The 21,605-nt window shown below is 41.4% G+C and overlaps 1 protein-coding gene across 1 annotated transcript in view; it reads right to left on the minus strand.

The window, feature by feature from the left end:
* The window catches only part of fndc7b (fibronectin type III domain containing 7b), a 54,698-nt gene that overhangs the window by 20,142 nt on the left and 12,951 nt on the right, over window positions 1-21,605 (minus strand). The window contains exons 13-38 of the mRNA XM_074635057.1: window positions 21,258-21,518; window positions 20,911-21,174; window positions 20,256-20,516; window positions 19,850-20,110; window positions 19,330-19,587; window positions 18,492-18,755; window positions 18,112-18,369; window positions 16,650-16,910; window positions 15,348-15,599; window positions 14,569-14,832; window positions 14,088-14,348; window positions 13,726-13,986; window positions 13,364-13,624; window positions 11,739-11,999; window positions 10,201-10,464; window positions 8,782-9,042; window positions 8,083-8,343; window positions 7,433-7,693; window positions 6,748-7,017; window positions 5,283-5,543; window positions 4,347-4,607; window positions 3,597-3,860; window positions 2,996-3,256; window positions 2,639-2,899; window positions 1,541-1,801; window positions 59-319 (exon numbers count right to left, since the gene is read on the minus strand). Of these exons, the coding sequence (XP_074491158.1) occupies window positions 59-319; window positions 1,541-1,801; window positions 2,639-2,899; window positions 2,996-3,256; window positions 3,597-3,860; window positions 4,347-4,607; window positions 5,283-5,543; window positions 6,748-7,017; window positions 7,433-7,693; window positions 8,083-8,343; window positions 8,782-9,042; window positions 10,201-10,464; window positions 11,739-11,999; window positions 13,364-13,624; window positions 13,726-13,986; window positions 14,088-14,348; window positions 14,569-14,832; window positions 15,348-15,599; window positions 16,650-16,910; window positions 18,112-18,369; window positions 18,492-18,755; window positions 19,330-19,587; window positions 19,850-20,110; window positions 20,256-20,516; window positions 20,911-21,174; window positions 21,258-21,518 (6,795 nt within the window). The remainder of the gene's footprint in view (window positions 1-58; window positions 320-1,540; window positions 1,802-2,638; window positions 2,900-2,995; window positions 3,257-3,596; window positions 3,861-4,346; window positions 4,608-5,282; window positions 5,544-6,747; window positions 7,018-7,432; window positions 7,694-8,082; window positions 8,344-8,781; window positions 9,043-10,200; window positions 10,465-11,738; window positions 12,000-13,363; window positions 13,625-13,725; window positions 13,987-14,087; window positions 14,349-14,568; window positions 14,833-15,347; window positions 15,600-16,649; window positions 16,911-18,111; window positions 18,370-18,491; window positions 18,756-19,329; window positions 19,588-19,849; window positions 20,111-20,255; window positions 20,517-20,910; window positions 21,175-21,257; window positions 21,519-21,605) is intronic.

The raw sequence follows: 21,605 nt of genomic DNA on the forward strand, positions 1-21,605 counted from the left end.
CAGCGATCCCACTCACTCGACTCCCAACTACTCTGGGATGACATGTTGCTCAACTCACGTGTGCTGAAGGTGACGTTAGTGGGCGTCTCAGTGTGGCAGTGGTCGCTGATGGTCGTGAGGCTGACGTTGTACATCTGACCACACTCCAGCTCAGTCAAGTCACACTGCTGCTCATCGGTCTCACACGAAGCCATGTGGCCATACTCTCCTACGGCAGTCACCATGTAGGAGTTTCCTCCATCAGCCGAGCTCCAGGAGACTTCGGCTGTGTCGTTGTAGCAATCGAAATAAGCTGCCACGTTTTCAGCTGCACAGGGAGCTGGAGACAGAAGGGACAGAAAGACATACAGGACATGGATGCAATTTTATTCATCACACTTTAAAGCTGCAATGATCTTCAAACATAAAGATAGGCTCTTATTTTGGAAAAAAAGTCCCAAAATCGAGGTCTTCAAAGTTGAAAAATAATGCGCGCATATTAACACCAGCCCATTGCTTAATAATAAATGCAAGGTTAAAGACAAGTTTTCTGGCTTCAGCTTTCTTTGGATGGAGCATGCTAACTGCTGTTTAAAAGATTGTGTTGTGCTCTTAAGGGTTATTTCCTGAATTCTTGAGGGGTGTAGACATATCCATATCCAATATCAGAATTTAGGCAAATAAAGTTATGTTTACACTGTTTCTCATCAAAAAGCGTCGTGTGTATCCATGACGACACCGTTTTGAATGCATTTCCTTCCTCAAAACATTTGAAAAGCTAATTTTTAGTATTTGAAACCGGCATTGTTTATATTTTTGTTTGTTAGCTTGCAATCTTTGTCTGCCCTGCATTTTGCAAGCATAATGCTACATTTCTTGGAGCATTTCGGCCATCTGTTCACCAGCTGAATATCACAAAACTATTCAAAACATTGCTCCATAGCGCTTTTCATTTATGCATTTTTTCCTTTCCTATCCTATTTATTAATTTTCCTTTATTTCTTTTCTCTTTTTCTGTTACTATTGAGGTATATTATAGATATTTTCTCTGTATTGTTGTATATAATCTTAACTTTATTTATCCATAATTTAGAATATATCTCCTGTGGTCAGCTGTGGTTGCGATTCAGGAGTGTTTTTGAGAAAAAATAAAATCCTTTCACTGTATAGTTACTGTTTTATTAATTATTGACAATCAATAAAAATGCATTTTAAGAAAACTCCAAGAGTACCTTTAATATAGACAAACAGTGCTCAGTTGCTGTGGATGGGGCTCTCTTGGTAATTAACTAACTAGAGTGTTGTTGTTTTTTTAAAACGTGAACATCTTTGTTAGTGTTTCTAAACCAAAGTTACAAGTTTTCTACGCAGGAGAAATGCAAGAGACGGGTTGACATTTTTTAACCTAGATATATTTTCATATCATCTAATATTTTCACATGGAATACCTACTGTATCAAACAGATTCACTGTAGTATCATAGTGCAGGTATTAAGGTGTGGCAAAGAGTATTCAGTGTAATATTTTAATAAAATTAAGCCAGTGTGTGAGTACACCATACCTGAGGCCAGCAGGACAGTAGTGGAGCTGCTGCTGTTGAGCATCTCTCCGACGGCGATGACGTTGGTGTAGTAGATGATTCCACAGTGGAGGCCTTCTACGTAACAGAACGTGTCGGCAGTGTAGCAGGACAGAGAGTGGCCGTTGCGTCCGTCGAGACTGGCCTCGTAGCCCACCGCACCATAACTGGTCTCCCACGACACCGTTCCCATGTCGTTGTTACACTGCACGTTGGTCTGCACGTTGTTGGGTGGGCAAGGCTCTGAAGGCAGAGGAAGAGGCAGGTTTAAGGATGGCGATATTATTGGTCACCTATACTGCATAATAAAAAAAAAACAAATACGCTACATTATCTATGAATCTTCATATTTTAAATAATCTGAAATGTAAAATTTACATCAACAGCACTAAAAACATGCCAAAAGTGACACATTGGGCCTAGCTTTGTTGAATACTCGATTCTGATTGGTCAATGTTGGCGTTCTACGGTCTGTTATTTCTTTATAGCAGACCGTTGCTATGTATAACAGACCGTTGCTATGGGCACAGTTCTTATGTTGGACTCTGGACTCTGGTTTTTGTGTCAAATTATTGATTTCGTAAGTAAGTAGCTGTGTAATAAGCGGGATAATGTACAGCTAGCGGGTGATTTTTGTGAAATAAACCCTTTCAATGCGGCATCGCCCTGTCAGGGTTTATTTCATAACAATGACTGGCTCGCTGTACATTATCCCTTATTTATTTTGTCCTACGGCTTCAACTAACTGTTATTTTCCTTATCGATTCATCTGCTGACTATCTTCTCAATTACTTGTTTTGTCCGAACAACACTCCAAAACCCATGGATATTTAGTTTACTCTCATAGAGGACAAGAAAAGCAGAAAATCCTCACAATTGAGAAGTTGGAATAACGGAAAGTTTGGTATTTTTGGTTGATAATTAACTTAAACAAATTGCAAAATAGTTGCAGATTATTTAAAAACTAATCAATTAATTAATAATTTTAAAGTTCTCAACCTCACAATCTGACATCTCCTCAACAGTGACATTATCACACTGCTGCATCTTTTATCAGGTTCTATCAACACGTTTTCTCACCTGTCGTAATCATAACTGATTCTGTCGAGGTGGACACGCCTTTACACACGTGATTGTCTGCTGTGACGCTGATGTTGTACATCTGGCCGCAAACCATGTCGTAAATGGGACAGTAGGTGTCGTTGGTGACGCAGGAGACCATCAGGCCCTGATCTGTTACACCTTCAACTTTGTAGTACTCAGCACCGGCAGTCATGTCCCACAGCACCTGGCCGATCGTTATGCTGTACTGGATGACGACGTGATCCGGGATGCACGGCTCTGGAAGAGAGGAATTCGCTGATGAGTAAATACGACTCATCGTTCTGCAGAGTGAAGTGACAATAATTAAAAGACAGCTTGTGTGCCGTCGCTCACCAGTGACCAGCCATCCTGTCATGTTAGCGTAGCTGCAGCAGGTCCATCCCACAGCTTTCACAGAGACAGAGTAGCTCTGGCCACAAAGCAGCCCTTCCAGATCACAGTTGGTGTTGTTGGTCTCACAGGTGGCGTTGTGGCCCGACTCCGTGGTGGCCATGACCATGTATGACAAAGCTCCTTCACTTGGGTACCACGACACTGCGGCCGTCTGCAAGTAGCAGTCCATCACTGCCTCGATATGTCTCGGCTCACAGGGAACTGATAGGACAGATAAGACAGTTACGATTTTAGTTTGCTTTAACTATATTACTACATTAATAGAACTAGAAAAGAAAGACAAGCTTGTTAATGATGATGAATATACAGCAAGTGTAGTTTATGTTGACAATACATTGTCTAAACCTTTAATTCTAACAGCATTATCAATGTTTCATAATTAACAAATGTGAAAATATTTAGTTTACTGAGGAAATTGGTATTTAGAAATATAATTTTCAAGTATAAACCATTTCCTCTTCAAGCCTTAAAATCTGTTTATAGTCTGATTCTAGCCCCCGACCTTAAAATAGATACACGTCTGTCATTTGACTCTCTGTACCTGAAGGTGTCTCAACCTCAGGAGAGGGCGGGCTGTCGCAGTATCCATCAGAGGAGACCACAGAGACGTGGTAGATCTGACCGCAGCCGACTCCTGTCACATTGCAGGAGTCCTCGGTTGTGCCCAGGCAGGTTGTGGTCTGACCGTAACCGTCCTTCACTGTGGCGATGTAGGAGTCGGCTCCTGAGCTCTCAGACCAGGATACGATCAGAGTACTGTCCTCACAGTCCACCACAGAGGAGACGTTTGCAGGGGTGCACGGCACTAGTGAGAAGAGATAAAGAAGATGTGGTGTAGGGCTTTAAGTCCTCTTTTGTCACAAATAGAGTAATAGAAATTATTTTACATCATATATACACTTATTGGTTTTTCTGCCCAGAGTTAGATGAGAAGATCGATACCACCTAAAGACATGAAAGTGGTATCAATCTTCTCATCTAACTCTCCAGCAAGAAAGCAAAAAGCTTATTTCCCAAAATGTCAAACTATTCTTTTAAAGCAAAAATCATTTGATATCACAAAATTTGGGAAAACTTTTACTGTATATCTGCTGTTTTCAACTGGGGGAAAAAAAATATAGCATGAGCTTACTCCAGATGAAAATAAACAAATATGAGCACTACCTGCAGAAACTTCATGAACAAAAGAGTAGAAATTAAAAGCATAAATGTATGTAGCTCTGGGAGACTTCTTTGTAAAAACGTTTAAGTAATAGTATTTCAGAACTCAGCGGTGAAAGTCGTTACATACCTGTCTTGAATGTCACACTGTTGCTCCGATTGCTCTTGCAGTCCCGGTCCTCTGCCATCACAGTAGCTGTGTAATACTGTCCACAGTGCAGACCTGTCAGATAACAATGGTTCTCGTAGGAGCTGCACTCGTCCACGGCACCGTCGGTACCCGCAGCCCACACTCGGTAAAGCTGTCCTCCCCTGCTGTGTTCCCACGACATGGAGGCCACGTTGTCGCTGCAGCTCAGACTGGCTTCTAGGTTCTGAGGATCGCATGGTGCTAAGGGGGAGAGGTCGATATAGACATGTTTTTATGAAGCTTATGCGTAAATTCAGTCAGGAAGACTAGGGGTGCAATCTCATTCATTCTCATTCATTCTGAGTCTCTCTCTCATGGGCTATTAATATGTCAGCTGATTATGAGCGTCTCTCTTTTCAGTGACCAATCAGATCTTGCCATATCTCCCTAAACCAATCACATCGTTGCTGTCAAAAGTTTAAAAACCGTTCTCCTCTATGCTGTTTTCAGTGTCAGTATCAGCACAAACTGATGCGACCCTCCACCGCCCCATCACCTCCAGATTCATCACATCAGAGCAATCCTGCTCCACTTCATTCATCGGATCTGCATCAATCTTCACTACCACCATCACCAGTGTCTAGACCCAGGGGGGAATAATCCTAAATCCAACTACGGCATCACTTCCCCCTTACTATGTCACATTGGGTCTAAATCGCCAAAGACTGTTACTATTCATAAATTTGTGCACTTTGTAATAAATCACCATTCAATTCATACGAGTCTCTCCTGATTGAAATGCATTTGTTCATTCTAATTCAACAAATCCTGAACTCTGCAGCTGTAACTATTTTACTCTCTGATCCCAATTCTTTCCACGATTTCTAAAAAAGTAGTGAGTGTGCATGTGTGTGATTTGTAGAGTATATATCCCACCTGTCTTGAGGATGACCCCTTCGCTCTGGGAGCTGTTGCATGTTCGTCCCTCGGCCATGACGAACAGAATGTACATTTCTCCACACGGCAGATCGCCGATGTCACAGCCGGTGTCCGTCGTGTAGCAGCAGTAGGTCCCTCCGTTTATCTGCTCCAGCGTGGCCGTGTACGTTACCGCACCAGGAACGGACGACCAGGCGATGCTGACCGTGTGATTGTCGCAGCCCACTGACTGATCTATGTTCTCAGGAGGACAGGGAGCTGGGGAAGGAGGAGCGCCGTGAGGTTCAATTTAAAATCAATTTCCTGACTATCACCCTAGTACGGCATAAACCTCGGATCCATACTTATAATACAAAAACAGTTGTGAGTGCATCAACTTACAGCCAAGGTACATGGATTAGAAAGAGGTACAAAGGCAACATGGAGCAGCAATTAGAGGCTGGATGTTCTAAAAAGTGTTAACTACTGTGTCAAAAATTACATTTCACTTGAAAACCCTCATGAGAGCAACATTAGATTGAGAGAATAGATTTTGCCTTTACTGACTGAAAATGTCTAACTTTAGTGATTTTTCCAGACCAGCCATTGCCCCTCAACAGTAGCTAATATGTTCTTCATTTCTACTACTATGTATAGATTATAGATTAGATTATTATTTGAATGTAGCATCTTTCAAATGATTATAATGGCATTAGTTTTACTTTGGGGAAAAATTAGACAATGCAGATCAAAATTGGTGCATGTTGAACTGATTTCATTATGAATTTGGCTAGCATCTGTTTCTTTTAAGGTATTTTTGTTTATTTATATTATTTATTCTCCTTTTTTCTTCCCTTTTCTTTCCTTTTTATTATTATTATTATTATTATTATTATTATTATTATTGTTATTATTATTATTATTGTTATTATTATTATTATTATTATATTTTTTTTAGACTCCTCTGTATGTGGATGCACATGATGCCATGATTTATAATTATAATTATAATGTTTATACAAAAACTAATTTCAATGTATCATTGATGTAATCATTTCAGGAGGTAAAAAAGGAGGGAAAAGTTGGTCTGGAGAAAAATATTCCTCTATTTATTCATCAAAACATGACATTTCAGATTGAATAAAATATGGCAAATCTGAAACATCATGTTTAAATGAATAAATAAAGCAAATAGAGTATAGTAAATAGAGCTATACTTTTATACAAAGCAGGTTCTGCATCTCTTCTTTTCCTTGCTGTCGTCTCTATTTGAGCGCAGACCTTTTATTGAAATAATTTTAACAAAGCAAAAGCCATTCATAATATTTTGAGGAAACTGAAAATATAAATTCAAGCCAATCTACACCAACAATGAAGTTGCACGTTGACAAAATCAACAGTTACAGCTCAATACGTCTGTGTTATAAAAGTGACTTTCTGTTTTTAATATTTATTGATGTTTATAGTTGAAATCTTCATTTACCAGTCTCAGTTGTGATAGCATTGCTGGGTGCACTGGAACACTGCTGGTCGCAGGCCTTGATTGTGAAGGTGAGGTTTTGGCTGCACATCAGCGGCGGCAGAGCGCACGTCCCATCTGACGTGGAGTTACACTCAAACATCTGGACATCACCCTGGCTGTCCATCACCATGACGACGTACTTCTCAGCCCCAGCAGACTCATTGTACATCACCCAGGCTGAGTTTGTGAGACAGTCGATCTCCACGTCAGACAGGCGAGGCACGCAGGGAACTGGAAGTAAACAGGAACAGGTCAGAGAATCAGTCATTTTTATTACACATAGTGTGCTTTAAACCCTGTCAGCGAAGTTTATCCCTCTTGACTGTTTTCACTTTGTCATGAACTAAAATCATGTAAAGTTTTAATCTTATCCTAAAATAAATAATCTTTTAAGTATGACAAATATCCTCAAATAATCAGGAGGTGAAAGCACACCCTTCCTGTACACAGAAATGTAAAGTCTTCCTTTTTGTAATGCAAGACAAGCACCTTTCAACAAGGTAATTCACAGTACTGTACATACAACATAAATAAATAAGCACTAAAAGAAACACAAAGCGGAATAAAGACACATAAATAGAAGACAATATTTGCATAAAGAAGTGTACATCTGTTCAAGTAAAACTAAATTATTATTGATCCTTGCCTGTCTTGATCATTTGTGTGGAGCTGTCTCTGCCCACACATCCGTCTCGGGACGGTGTGATGGTGACGTTGTACTCCATCCCGCACCCCAGCATGGTAAGATCACAGCCACTGTTTGTGCCGCTGCAGTTGTGTTGGCGACCTGTGGCGTCAACCGCCGACACCGTGTGCACGACTCCCGCCATGGTGTTGTTCCAGGTTATAGACACAATGCCGGTGGAACAGTTGACAACCGGGAGGAAGGTCGGGAGAGGACAGGGAGCTGAGAGGAAGAAGAGGAGTAGAGGAGTTGAGGATAAAAGAAGACAGTAAAACTAAGCTCATATAAGAAATGGACTGAATATTTTCTTGAAAGGAAATAGGAAAACAGATCATAGAAGTTAAAAAAAATGTAAATATGAATGTCTGCCTGCTGTCACTTGAAAGCATCATGACTCAACTTTGCATGTTTTGCTGGTTTTCTTAAGGTTGAGACAAACTCTTTGTTCTTTTGTCTTTTAAATCACTTTTAGATATGATTGGATAAACTCAAAAATGAACGGTGTTCAAGAAACAAATACAGTTCTTTTGTACTTAAAATGATGAGAAGATTTTCACACAGCAGCAACATTCAGATAGCACAGAGAAAAAGTCACCTGGAGCTTTACCCACCTGTAAGGACCTGCTCTGTGGGGCTGTGGGAGCTGTTGCAGGCCTCGTCCTGGGCCACCACTGTAACGTTGTAGGTCAGACCACACTGCATGTTGCGTACCACACAGTGATGCTTAGTCGTCTGGCAGATGCTGACGTGACCTTTGCTGCTCACCACGGAGGTGCGGAACTGAGAAACGTCACCCGTCGACTGCCAGGTAACGTTGAGGACAGCGGACAGACAGTCAAGGTCGGTCTGTACGTTCTGTGGGACACACGGAGCTGAACAGAGAGAGCAAAGGGAGTGGTTAGAGAAAACATCCTGTCACTGTGTGGTCACAGGTTTGATCCATTTGAATCCTTGAGGGAGATAATGAACTGCTAGTCTCTCACTTGTTGTGAGCTGCTTGGATGAACATAGTTGAAGCTTTATTGGTTACAGCATCTTTCAAATTATTCAGATGTCATAAACAGAATAAGCCAAAGTGTGTAGCAGCACAGTTTATTTTTTGAAACCACCACTAGGGTATTTGACAGGACTAGGGGACGCCAAAGAAGGACATCTTCAAATGTAGTGGCTTTAATGAGGGATGGAGGTATGTGAAACCTGAAGAAGACATGTCAAGAAGATAAGCTAATCACAATTCACACAATTAATATGCATTTTCAAGTGACCATAGATATAACATAACCAAATATGACTTGGGTTTAAATACATACCTGTACGAATCATTTCAACGTCACTCTTGGCTCCAGTGCACTTATCATCAACACCTGCGACGTAGACGTAGTACTTTTGTCCACAGAGCAGACCAGATATCTGGCAGTGGGTGCTGCTGGTGTCACAGGACCACCGGCGGCCTTGTGCATCCTCAGCCACGGCCATGTAGGAGACGGAGCCCTGCGAGGCCTGCCACCACACCGAGATGTTGTCTGATTCACAGGAAGAGTTGATCCTCAGCTGGGTTGGAGGGCAGGGAGCTGGAGGAGTGAAAGATCATTTATATTTCTTTTTAAGAGACAGACACTGACTTCAGAAAATGGCAGAATGATTGCGGCCAAATACTTTAGTTCAGTAATGAACTGAAATTATGTTTTTTACATTATCCTATTGGTATTTGGATTTTTCCTGCTGTCAATTTATTCAGCTTGCATGCTGTACAATTAAAAGTTGTTTTACCTGATATACTTAATTTGTAAATTAGTTAGCAATAGAGCTGCAACAATTAATCAATTAAATGATTAATCAATTAATTGATTAATTGCCAACTATTTTAAGAAAAAAAAGTCTAAATTCTCTGATTCCAGCTTCTTAAATGTGATTATTTTCTGGTTTCTTTACTCCTCTGTGACAGTAAACTGAATATCTTTGAGTTGTGGACAAAACGTCATCTTTGGCTTTGGGAAACACTGATCGACATTTTTCACCATTTTCTGACATTTTATAGACCAAATAACTAATAGATTAATCAAGAAAATAATCAACAGATTAATCCACAATGAAAATAATTAAGTTAATTGCAGCCCTAGTAACATGCAAGCAGAAGGATAAAGGGATAAATGGTCTAAATAGTTGGGTAGGAGGATAAAAGTAATTTGTAAACAGTTGAAATAGTTAGGTTAAAGAACGGATAAACATATGTAATAATTACATAGAATTAATAGACAAAATTAATAGAAAACTGTTAAAATTGTTAGATAAAAATAATTTATAAACAGCTAACAATTAAGGTTAAAATGATGGATAAACAGTTGGAATAGTAGGTCAAATGTAATGGCTAAATGGTTGAAATAGTTAGCTGAAAGCAATTTATAAACAGTTGAAATAATTAGCTAGAAGTGATTTTAAAAAGCTGAAACATTTTGGTAAAAAAAAATAATGGATGATCAGTTGAAATAATTAGCTAAAGTCATTGAAAAACAGTTGAAATAATTAGCTGAAAGTAATTTCTGATAAAAAAAAAAATGATGGCTTTACATTGGGAAAAGTAGGCTAAAAGTTATAGAAAAAATAATAGTATAATTAGATAAAAGTAGTTGATATACAGTTGAAATAATTATCTAGATAAAAGCAATGGATAAACTGTTGAGAAGCTGAAAGTATCTGGCAGCCAAACTCTATAAAGTATAAAGAGTTACCAGTGTTGATGCGGAACCAGTCCATGGCGGGACTGGGGCAGTTCTGTCCCTGTCCACTGACGCTCACCCTGTAGCTCTCCCCACAGCGCAGAGAGCTGATGTTGCAGGAGGAGCCGCTGGTGGAGCAGGTCTGCTGGTGTGCGATGTTAAAGGCGTCAGCCGTGGCGTTGTAGTAGAGGATGCCGCTGCCTGGCGTCCAAGACACCACGGCCGTGTTGGTGTCACAGTCCAGGTTGGTCTGCAGACCGCTGTGGGGACAAGGACCTGGACAGAGAGGGGAAAGTAAATACAAAGACAGAGGGTCATGTGAGTATGCATGGTGTAAAGTAAAAATGTGATGTGTAAAATAAAAAATATAATTGAAAACCCTTTCTGTCAAGTGCAGCAGCTTCAGTTGATTTGTAGCTGGAATAAAATGCGTTATGGGAACTCTTTATGCCCCTGACGCTTAAAAAAAGCTCCCCATCAAATATGTCTCTTTAGTAGCAACTAGTGGCAACAATAAGAAACAACAACAACATACAACCATCGACTTTTTTTAAAGTTGCTGTAGTTTATCATAGGTAACGGATAACAAAACAATAAAACAAGAATAAAATAAATCAGGCTGCAAATTTACCTATTGTTGGCAAGTGCATGCACCAAGTACAAATTGTCAGGTAAAGTCATAGATAGAAAACACATTACTTATTACATATTAAGTTCAAAATTGAAAAAAATAAAATCATTGTCTGCAATATAAATGCACAATTAGGAGATTATCTACATTATTGAAAGCATGTTTTGTTCTCTTGGAGCATATAATAATCAAAATTCTACCAAAATCTTCCGCTCATTACTTTGAATAAAAACAGTATTGGTGTATTGCTAGAAAAATACAAGGATTATAAAGACAACATAAGCCTCTTTCACCATAGGTTCCAATTACAGCAAGTTTAAATCTGTACCCAAGTACCCAGGTAAGATGACCGCCACATGGTTCCATCCTTGAATTGCAAGTCATAACAACGTGTCACCTCTACTGTTTTATATCTATGGGTAAAGTGGCGTCACACCGCTCATACAGTTACAGGAATACATTCTTAGACTGTCATTAGTGTATTTTATTCCTGACAAATGGCCATCAATGCATCACATAGAGCATATTGATCTTAGCTATAGTGGATCATAGACTGATTCACTGTCAAAGAAATGTAAAGCCAACTCTGCATCAGGTTTTTTCAAAGTCTGAAGTTCCTTCCACACTGCTACAAAGTTCAGTTTTTTTAGAGACTCAAGTGCATTCGGTAGCTTACGATGAGTAGTTCAGGGTGGCTGGGAATCTGCCTTTTCATAAAGCTTGAGAGTGTACTGGGATGGCAAAGCGGTGACCTCATCTCATACATTCTGGTTATGTTGTTCAAAGAGCCAGTCAAATATTACTGACTGCACCTTTAAGCCCTTCAATTTTGTATCAGAACATACTGTGTGGCTGCTTTTGTCACATTGCCGAGACACAAAGCAGCATCTCTGTCACTGATTTGCCTTTGTTTCATTACCTGTGCTGGCGCTGATGGTCTCGCTGACCAAACTGTCGCAGGAGTCGTGGTGCGCCATCACTGTGATGTTGTAGTCCTGCCCGCACGCCAGGTTACTGAAAACACAGTTGGTGTCAGTGCTTTCACATTCTTCGCTGTGGCCGAGATTGCCCCGAGCGTAGACGGTGTAAGATGTGGCACCACGTGCTGGGTCCCATGTAACCTGGGTGATACCAGACATGCAGTCCACTTGTGCTGTGAGGTGGGTGGGAACACACGGAGCTGGTGGAGAGAGAGAGAGAGGTAAATATGTGCCCCTGAAAGTCCTGACAGTGTGACAGTGAGTCAGCATGCACAATAACAGGACCTGAACCAGACGCAGCTAAATAGAATTCAGCCATCATATTTTATTATTTACACCTTTGGTTTTCGAATTGTGATCAGTCAAAATGTCTTCTGTAAATATTATTATTATATATTTTGAGGCACTTGTGCTTTATTTGAATATTACATTTTATACTACTTAATACTTTCACTACATTTTGAGGCAATCTATTGTATTTTTTTTTTTACATCCCTACATTTACCTTTGCAATGTATAGTACGATTATCTTATCGAATAAGAAGTTAATATCAAGTTCTGTTATAGATAAATCCAATTGTGCCTTCAACTAAAATTTTCAATTTCCTTTTGTGGAAGTGTTCTCTGGACTTGCCTAAGCTCAATTGTGGAGACATTTTCAAAATCGGTCAAACCGTTTGGCTGAAAAGGGAGTTTTTCTTATCATACTATATCTAGTCTTTGGGCCTTTTTTGCAATAGACTCCATTATATTTTAGGAAAAAAATCACTATTGATAAAAGTGTTGTTTCTCTTAGATATTTGCCCAAAGTATGTCCGTCCCAAATTTCAAGACTTTTGACCAATCAGATCAAATGTTGTGGCATTTTTCCTTATCATACTAAATACAGTCTTTGGGCACAAATGGGTTAAATTACACAAGTTGCTACACCTCCATCACCTACAACATGGAAATGCTGCACAAACATAAATGTATCAGTAATATTATTTCAATAATTCTGTTAATATTAATCTTCATTATACTTCTGTACTTCAACTTAGGCAAAACTTTAAATGCATGGTTTTACCTTTTTATTTTTACTTTATATTATTGCTACTTTTACCTAAGTAAAGATTTTGAATAATTTTTCAACCACTGTTGAGTTCTTAGTTTTGACAGGAAAGTGAACAAGAGCTTTATAATCACAGTAATTTGCAGAACCTCAACCAAGCTTAGAAAAATATATTTAGTGGCTGTGAGTACAAAACTTTGGAAATGTTGAAATACTACTAAAAATGTAGTGCGGAAACTTTGAAAAAAAAATGTTGTAGGTCATGGCTCTTCACATAAAACGCATGTAGATAGATGAACATTATCCACCTCCGTTGTGCACTCAAAATGCATTATTCACAGCAGAATCTTGCATCATTTACATCTTAGCATGCTAAGCATGCTTCTAAAAGTAATTTTAATTGTCTCTGCTTGTGATTACATGTTTATGTTCCTCTGGTTACAGTCCTGCCTTAGTGTAGACCATGTAATGCTGATAGCTCGTGTGCATTATTATTTGCTAAATTATTAGTACCTGTGTTGAGTGTGTCTGCAACAGCTGGTTCACTGCTGCACATGTTTGTGTGGCCGACCACACTGATGGCGTAGCTCTCCCCGCAGGTCAGCTGGTTGAAGGTGCAGTTGGAGCTGCTGGAGTTGCAGGTGGTGATCATTCCTCTGCTGTCCATCGCCGACACCACCTGGGTCTGGTCTGGCCCCGAGTTTCCCCAGGTCACCGACGCCATGTTAGTGCTGCACTGCAGATCCACCAACACCTCTTCTGGTTTACATGGGGCTGAGGGTGAAGAGGTGGGTGAATAAGAGAGGTAGGATGTAAGAATAAAGGAAGAGGAGATGTGAGATTTACGTAGATGAAGAGTCTTGATCTTTTGCTACCTGACTGGATCATGTAGTCGGAGCCCTCGATGGTGCCACAGTCAATTGATGATGTGGTGACGACAATGCCGTAGGCGACGCCGCATTTTAGGTTCAGGATGTTGCAGTTTGTGCTCGCGGAGTCGCAGGTTGCACGGGAGCCGTCACTGCCGATGGCAATCGCAGTGTAAGAGATGTCGCCGGCGCTCGCCCTCCACTGCACCGCAAAGGAGTTGGCATCGCAGTCCAGGTCTGCTACCACCCTGTCAGGCAGACAGGGAGCTGTGGGAAGGGGTAAGAGGGGAAGATGATCGATTTAAATCATTCATTCATTGTTTGAGTTTCAAAACATTTAAACCCAGACATCTGCAGGTGTTACTTACCTGAGTCAAAAACTAAGGGTGCTCCCATGCTGCTGCTGCACGTCGCACTGGAAGCAACCACAACTGCTGAGTACTGGCGTCCACAATCCAGCTTCACCGAGCAGGTTGTTGTTGTGTTGGATGAACAGGAAACTACATGGCCATGGGTACCAGTCATTGTAGCTGTGTAGGAGATGGCGTGGACACTCGGCGCCCAGGTCAACGTTCCCAAGTTGGTGCCACAGTCGGCTCTGGCAGTCAGGCCGGTTGGAGGACACGGAGCTGGCGGGAAAGAGATTTAGGAACAAATCATTCTGTGTTCCTCAGAGAAATACGCCAAAATAATTGCATTCACAGACCAAGCTGGGAGTGAAAATAATACAGAACATTTTCTTTAGTTTGGAGAAATGGATTTCTAATTGCTGGTATTTTGAGAATTACTACCTCACTGAAACAGCTCTGCATTATTGTAAGTGAGCAACCAAGTTACCCAGATATTAACCTGTTTCAGTTTGTATAGAATCGCTGAAGACGCTGGTGCACTCGTTGTCCCTGGCAGCGACCTTCAGCATGTACAACTCGCCACACTGCAGCCCGGTGAGCACATGGGACCACTGGGTTGTGGAGAAGTTGGCACTGGCCCCGCCATCTTCTTGAGAGTGGACGAAGTAGTCAACGCCACTTTCTGGACTCGGGTCCCAGCTTACTGTGATGTCATTGTTGCTACAAGTTGTCACTCCGGTCACTCCGGTCAGTGGGCAGATGACTGAGAACAAGAGAGAGAGAAAATCTTATAAATGAACTGATTCAAATATCGTTTTTTGCAAATCAAAACCAATAACATAATGGTTCATATGATAAGATAAATACAAATATAAGAATTATACTAGTTAAATAAATATCTAGGATAAGAAACATTGATCACTGATGAATTAGATTAAAGTCTATGTTGTATTAGAATTTATGAAATTAAATTTTTTTTTCTATTACCTTCGTTAACAATTAGGTTTTTATTGACAATCAAGATCACAACAAATAGCAAATTATATGTAAAGCCTAAAAGGAGAATTATTATGTTTTTTCTATACTGCTTTGAAAAATATTATATACAACACTTATAACAAATTACAAGACTTAAAGGAAAAGATTGACATTTTTCTTTTCCAACGTTGACACGAGAGTGGTGTCAATGTTCTCCTATAACTCTCAGCAAGAAGGCAAAAAAAAGTTTGACAAAGATGACTAATTATTCTGTTAATATCTAAATATTCATTCTCTGACCTGACTGGAAAGTAAAAGGCAGGCTGGGCTCGCTCGTGCAGCCCCTCTCCATGGTGACCACCGTGACAGCGGCCGTCTGGCCACAGTGGAGGTCTGTGAGGGAGCAGCTCGTTCCGTTGGAGGTGCAGGTGTACTCGTGGCCTTCCACTGTGGCCACATAGAGATCTGCGTATAGGGCGGGGGTCCAGGTCACATGGCCCACGTTACCGACACACTGCAGGGACACATCCACATTGGTGGGAGGGCAGGGGCCTGAAAGAAAAAGAAGAAGGGGAGAGTTAAATTGAAGTGGAGTGAACATGTGGCAAAAACACAATTAATATTTAATTTAATATAAGAACTATTATAACTGTGGGCTGCAGCAAACATACTAAATATTTTATTATATATGTTATTATTATGAATAAAATAACTAGTCGCCCAATATGTAATATAATGATTGTCAGTGAAAAGTGAAATTAGTCAGTGAGTAGTCAAGAGTTTTCTTGGAGCCGGCATCCGTCAGTGGTGGAAGAAGTACTCAGATCTTTTACAAGTAAAATTAGTAATACCACAGTGTAAAAATACTCTGTTACAAGTAAAAGTCCTGCATTTAAAAATGTATTTAAGTAAAAGTACAAAATTATTTGCATCCATATACCAAAAGTAAGTGTACTCATTATGCAGAATGGCCCATTTCAGAATCATTTATATTATATTATTGGATTACAATGATTGATGCATTAATATGTTCATCACTTTAATGTTGCAGCTGATAAAGGTGGAGCTTATTTTAATCACTTTATACTTGTACTACTTCTGAGTAGCTTGTGAATTCCCCTAGTGGGTCATTAAAATCTTATTTTCACCGATAATAATTCCTCATAATTTATTTATCATATTTTGTAGTATTAATCTGTATTTGAAAAGTAACTAAAAACAATACATTAATGTAGTATAGTAAAAAGTACAATATTTACTTTTAAATATAGTTAATTAGAAGAATAAAGTAGCATAAAATGGAAATATCCAAGTAAAGTACAAGTAGGCTACCTCTAAATTGCACTTAGGTACAGTTCTTGAGTAAATGTACTTAGTTACTTTCCACCACTGACATCTGGTGGCATCTAGATGAACTGCATCAATGTTCAGTATTTATGATCAACCTATCAAAAACAGTGGAGCACAAGTTGTTTTTCTATTTTACTGTAATAAAATGAAAGTATTAAAACATATATATATATAATATTGGGTGTTTTACTGAGGACAAACTCAATGTTCATATCACATCAAAGTGTGTCAAAGTGCTTTTTTCCACCTCACCTGCAATGAAATTGTATGCGATGCTTTCGAAGCCCTCGCAGCGAAGAGAGGAGGGGATGACGCTGATAATGTAGGTCACGGCGCAGTTCATGTTGGGTAGGAGACACATTGTGGTGTTTGTGGTGCATTGTTTGGCATCACCGTCTCGGCCGTACGCCTTCACGTTGTAGGACACTGCACCGGGGCTGTGTTGCCAGCTCACCATCGCCGTGTTGTTGTCACACACCAGGGAGGCATTGACATTCAAGGGAGCACAGGGGGCTGATGGGAAAACAAAAGGGGAAACACCATTGAGTCTTAATGATCACTTAAAGGGACTGTTTGTAACTTTTTAAGCGTATAAATGTACCGGGTCGGGATCCCATGCGCGCTCGCGTGTTGCCGGAGTCACTGCTCCGCTTCCTGTCTGCCTTCACTAACACAACACGCGCGTTCTCGCGTTCTCGCTCCACCTCTAGACGTGAACGCGCGCTCACTCCACACTGCAGAAGAGTTAGTTTAGCTCTGAGAATATCTAGTGAATATACAGTGGACGTTTGTGCAGAAATAAATGCTGCAGCTCCTCCAGAACACTATGATCAGCATCATATGGAGAGACCTTCGTCTGGTCAGCTAACATTACTGCCAAGCAGGTGAAATATAGAGTGATATTGTGGTTTTAGCTGAAGTGTGTCACCTCACTGTTTTGAGCGATGCTCGTTCATGTCTATTTAGAGCGAGCAAGCGCGAGCCCGACGCTGACTTTCGTTGAATTAACGGCCACAGGTGTCGCTGTTAACAAGCATTTCCGAAAGTTACAAATAGTCCCTTTAATGCATTTTTAGGAAAACTTTGCCGACTGCATTTTTTGTAGACTGGGAGAGTCTCAGAGACTCAGACTCAGTCTACTATGACTGTTCCCTTAAGAGTCTTACTGATGGATATATACCAAAATCCAGTCTCAGCCAGCTGCTGAGAGCATTAGCTTCAATGCTACCTACCCACCTATCATTGCTGGCTTGAATCATACACTGTGTCTGTAAAGTATTAATCACATATAGTGTCAGTTCTATCATTTTGTTGTTAAAGTAGACATAAGTTGCACACACATTACCTGATGATGACCACATTGCATCTTTAGCTATTAGCTAAAACAAGGTTGTGTCACAGTGCCTATGATATCTGTGTTTTCTTACCCTGTAAACAATGAAAAGTATGAACTGTTTAATAGATTTTGTTATTATTGTGAAGGCCCTGGACCAAGAGAATATATGACAGCCTCTCTCTGGACTTCTTCTTTCCAGCTGCCTCCCACAGGTGTAGAATAGTCATTGCTGGTTTTGCCCTCTGTGACCTATATGTTATGATATAGAGTATTGACCGTCGCTCTGCAGTGTTCTAAGGGAGAATGTTTTTATTCCTAGATTGCCTAATTCAATGAATACACACACCCTGCCCCATCACCCAATCCTCGCTCTCTTACCTGTCTGTAATTTTATTACACCTGGCGCGCTGCTGTTGCAGTGGTCAGCCACAGCTATCACCTTCACGTCGTACTTGTGACCACAGAGCAGCGAGGGCAGGGAGCAGAAGGTCTCGGTGGTGTTGCAGGAGGCCATGTGGTCGTCAGCATAGACGGCGACGTAGAAATGCTTTCTTCCCAAAGTCTCGTCCCAGGTTAGGAAGGCGATGCCAGTCTCACAGGAGTATGTGTACTCCACATTTGCAGGGTCACATGGCGCTGGGTGAGGGAGGATTATACAGTCAGTTCTTATACACCACATACTTTAATACCTCCTGAATACTTCATACGACCCCGCCAACATCAGCCTTAACACAAAGAAAGTCTAAATTCTAACTTACCTGTGACAATCTGAAAAGAAGCGCTGGGTTTGCTCAAACATTGGACTCCTCGTGCAACGGCGTGGACAGTGTAGGTGTTTCCGCACCGCAGCTCATCCAGGACGCAGCTGTTGTTGGTGGAGGAGCTGCAGGACGTCCGGTGTCCCTGGTTGGAGGTTGCGTTGACCGAGACGCTCATGGCATCCTCGTCCTCAACCCAGGTGACCACAGCGTCGTTGGAAACACAGTCCAGGGAGTAGTCCTGGATCACTGGAGCGCAGGGGGCTGGGCAAGGGATTGTCACACATTATAAATGTATCTCTTTAGAGGAATCTTTTGAGTGAGATACAGTGTACAAAACCTCTTCTCCTTACATACAGGTGCATTCTTCAGAACGTTCTAAATTGCAGGAGATCTCTGGGAGTTACAGGTTGTTCATTGTTTGTTTTCCAACTTTTATCTTAGCAATCTTCTTTCACCAAAGTGTTCACCGTTCAAATATCTCAGTCATTTCCCTTTTTCTCTCCATTTTAAATCAAATGTTTACTTTGAAGGGGCTTCAGAATTAAAAAGGGGAAGCATTCAAGAGGAAGTTTTCCGGTTTCTGAGAGTGCATTTGGGGACATCAGTGTTTCTAATATCCTGGCTACGGTCCTTCACATACAGCTGAATTCACTGATAGCTGTCACAGTGAAATCAATGATTGTACTGAGAATGCAATCTGTGATTTCAAAGCTGAATGAAAAAAACGTAACTTATGATAGCAATCTCAAAACTGGCTACTCAATATATTCAAAAGAATCAGCAACAATGCATTCCACGTAAATTGAAGCCTCTCTCCTTCTATGCATTTCTTTACCTGTTGTTACGCTGGTTTTAGCGAGCATGGAGCTGTTGCACTTCCCGTCCCCTGCCAGTACAGTCACATTGTAGTTCTCCCCACACTGCAGCCCGGTCAGCTCACAGGAAGTGCCGGTGGATTTACAGGAGTCGGACTGTCCGTCGGCCTCAGCAAGGACTGTGTAATGATTTGCTCCAGCACTGGCCCACCAAGTCACCGTCGCCACACCAGAGAGGCAGTCAAGGACAGCGGTCACATTTGTAGGGTCACAGGGTGCTGGAGGAGTGAGATGAGCATTATGACTGCATTTATATTATGACTTGATAGAATTATTTTACTTAACTTATGGAATTCAACTGTTAGTATATTTTGACAGTTCTAGCAAGTACATCAAATGTTTTGCTCTAAATGCCTCCAGACACTCAAACATCCTCAACAGGAAGTCCAAGAAAGAAAGAAGAAGAAAGTCATAAACTAATAGCTTTCATGTGGTTGGCCCAAAATAAAAGGCTCTTTGTAACTAAAAATATGCATTTACCAGTTCTGGCTGACATCACGGCACTCTCAGAGCTGTTACACCTGTCGTTCACCGCCACCACGCTGAACATGTATGTCTGAGCGCACTGCAGATGAGGGAAGGAGCAACTCTGGTCAGATGTGGAGCAAGAAGAAGAGAAACCTCCGTCTCCGTTCAACGTGGAGATGTAGGACTCTGCGCCAGCAGCTGCATCCCAGGACACCTGCAACGTATTAGTGGCGCACTCCACGACGCCTCTGAGGTTCACAGGAACACAAGGAACTGAGAGAGGAATGATGTTGGTTTGTAAAGAGGCACATGGGGAGGAAAGAGAGAACCACTTTACAATCAAGGGATCATGTCCTTTAGTTTGCTGCATTTTCTGTATCCACATACTGTGCTCTGTTGGTTCAAAGTACAAACTTACCAGAGTTAACTATTTCCGGGACACTGCTGTGTCCTTCACATGTGCTGCTGATGGCTTTGACCGTTACATTGTACTGCTGTCCACACGGCAAATCAGTCATCATACAACTTGAATCCTCTGTTAAGCAGCGAAGTGCAGTGCCGTCTCCAGCCAAGGCGACGGCGCTGTAGTTTAACGCCATGGATCCAGGCGCCCAGTCGATGGTCAGTGTGTTGGTGTCACAGTTCAGGGTGTTGATCACACTCTCCACAGCACACGGGGCTAACAGGAGACAAAGAGTGAGGCTCAGTGGGAGTTTGATTACAAATGTAAGAAATTAATTGTAGTAGTTGCTGAATTAATTAAAACTGGTTGTGGTCTCTTTCAGTTTTCCAACAGCACAGGAAACATAGTGGATAAACAGTGTTTTTTGGTTCAAATAGAAAATATATATTTGACCTTTAAAAGAGTAGTTGGCAAAACAATATCACAACAAAGCCCATTTAGGAGCTGTGCTGGAGCTTTTAGTTGTATCCTCATTTGTATTCTTCAGCAAACAGTCATGGAGCTCCAGAACAGCTGCTAAATAGATCTTTTGTTGAAACGACTTATTTTTGGGATTTGGGGGTTTTGTAGAAAGGAGGAGGTAGGGGAGGAAAATTGTGTCGCGACTCACCAGTCATACGGATGACCGCCATGCTGTCAGGACTTTGACAGTCGCCATCTGAGGCTGACACAGTGAAGGTGTACTCCTCGCCACAGCTCAGACCATCCAATTGGCAACCAAGGTTCATCCCTGCGTCACATGTCACAGGTTGTCCGTCTGCGCCCACTGCCTTGCCAGTGTAGGACACTGCGTTGGGGCTGTTGAGCCAGGTTAACATGGCAGAGTTATTGGCGCAGATCACCCAGGCGGTGAACCCAGAAGGAGGGCAGGGCTCTGCAGAGGAGCATATGGATGGCATGAGTTGGACTGTGAGAAGGATATCCACATTTCAGAGCTTGATTCCTGCTCGTCCTTACCTGTCCGTAGTGTCTCCACGGAGCTCTCGTTGCTGGTGCAGTTGTCGTCCATGGCAGTCACCCCAACACTGTAAACCCGGCTGCACATGAGGCCCTCCAACATGCATGATGTCTCATTGGAGGAGCACATTAAGCGTTTTCCGTCTTCATCCATTGCAACTGCTTTGTAGCGTAGGGCGCCACGGCTTGCACTCCAAGTCACTTGCACATCACTCTTGCCACAGTTTGTCATCGTCATCACATTAGTGGGCACACATGGCGCTGAGGGAGAGAAAGCCTCAGATTAGCTCAGAACATTTTAAGGAATTGCTAACATTTCACTAGACAAATGTTTATTTTTATGATTGA

This window comes from Sebastes fasciatus, chromosome 5, assembly GCF_043250625.1.
Source record: "Sebastes fasciatus isolate fSebFas1 chromosome 5, fSebFas1.pri, whole genome shotgun sequence".
In the NCBI taxonomy this organism is placed as follows: Eukaryota; Metazoa; Chordata; class Actinopteri; order Perciformes; family Sebastidae; genus Sebastes; species Sebastes fasciatus.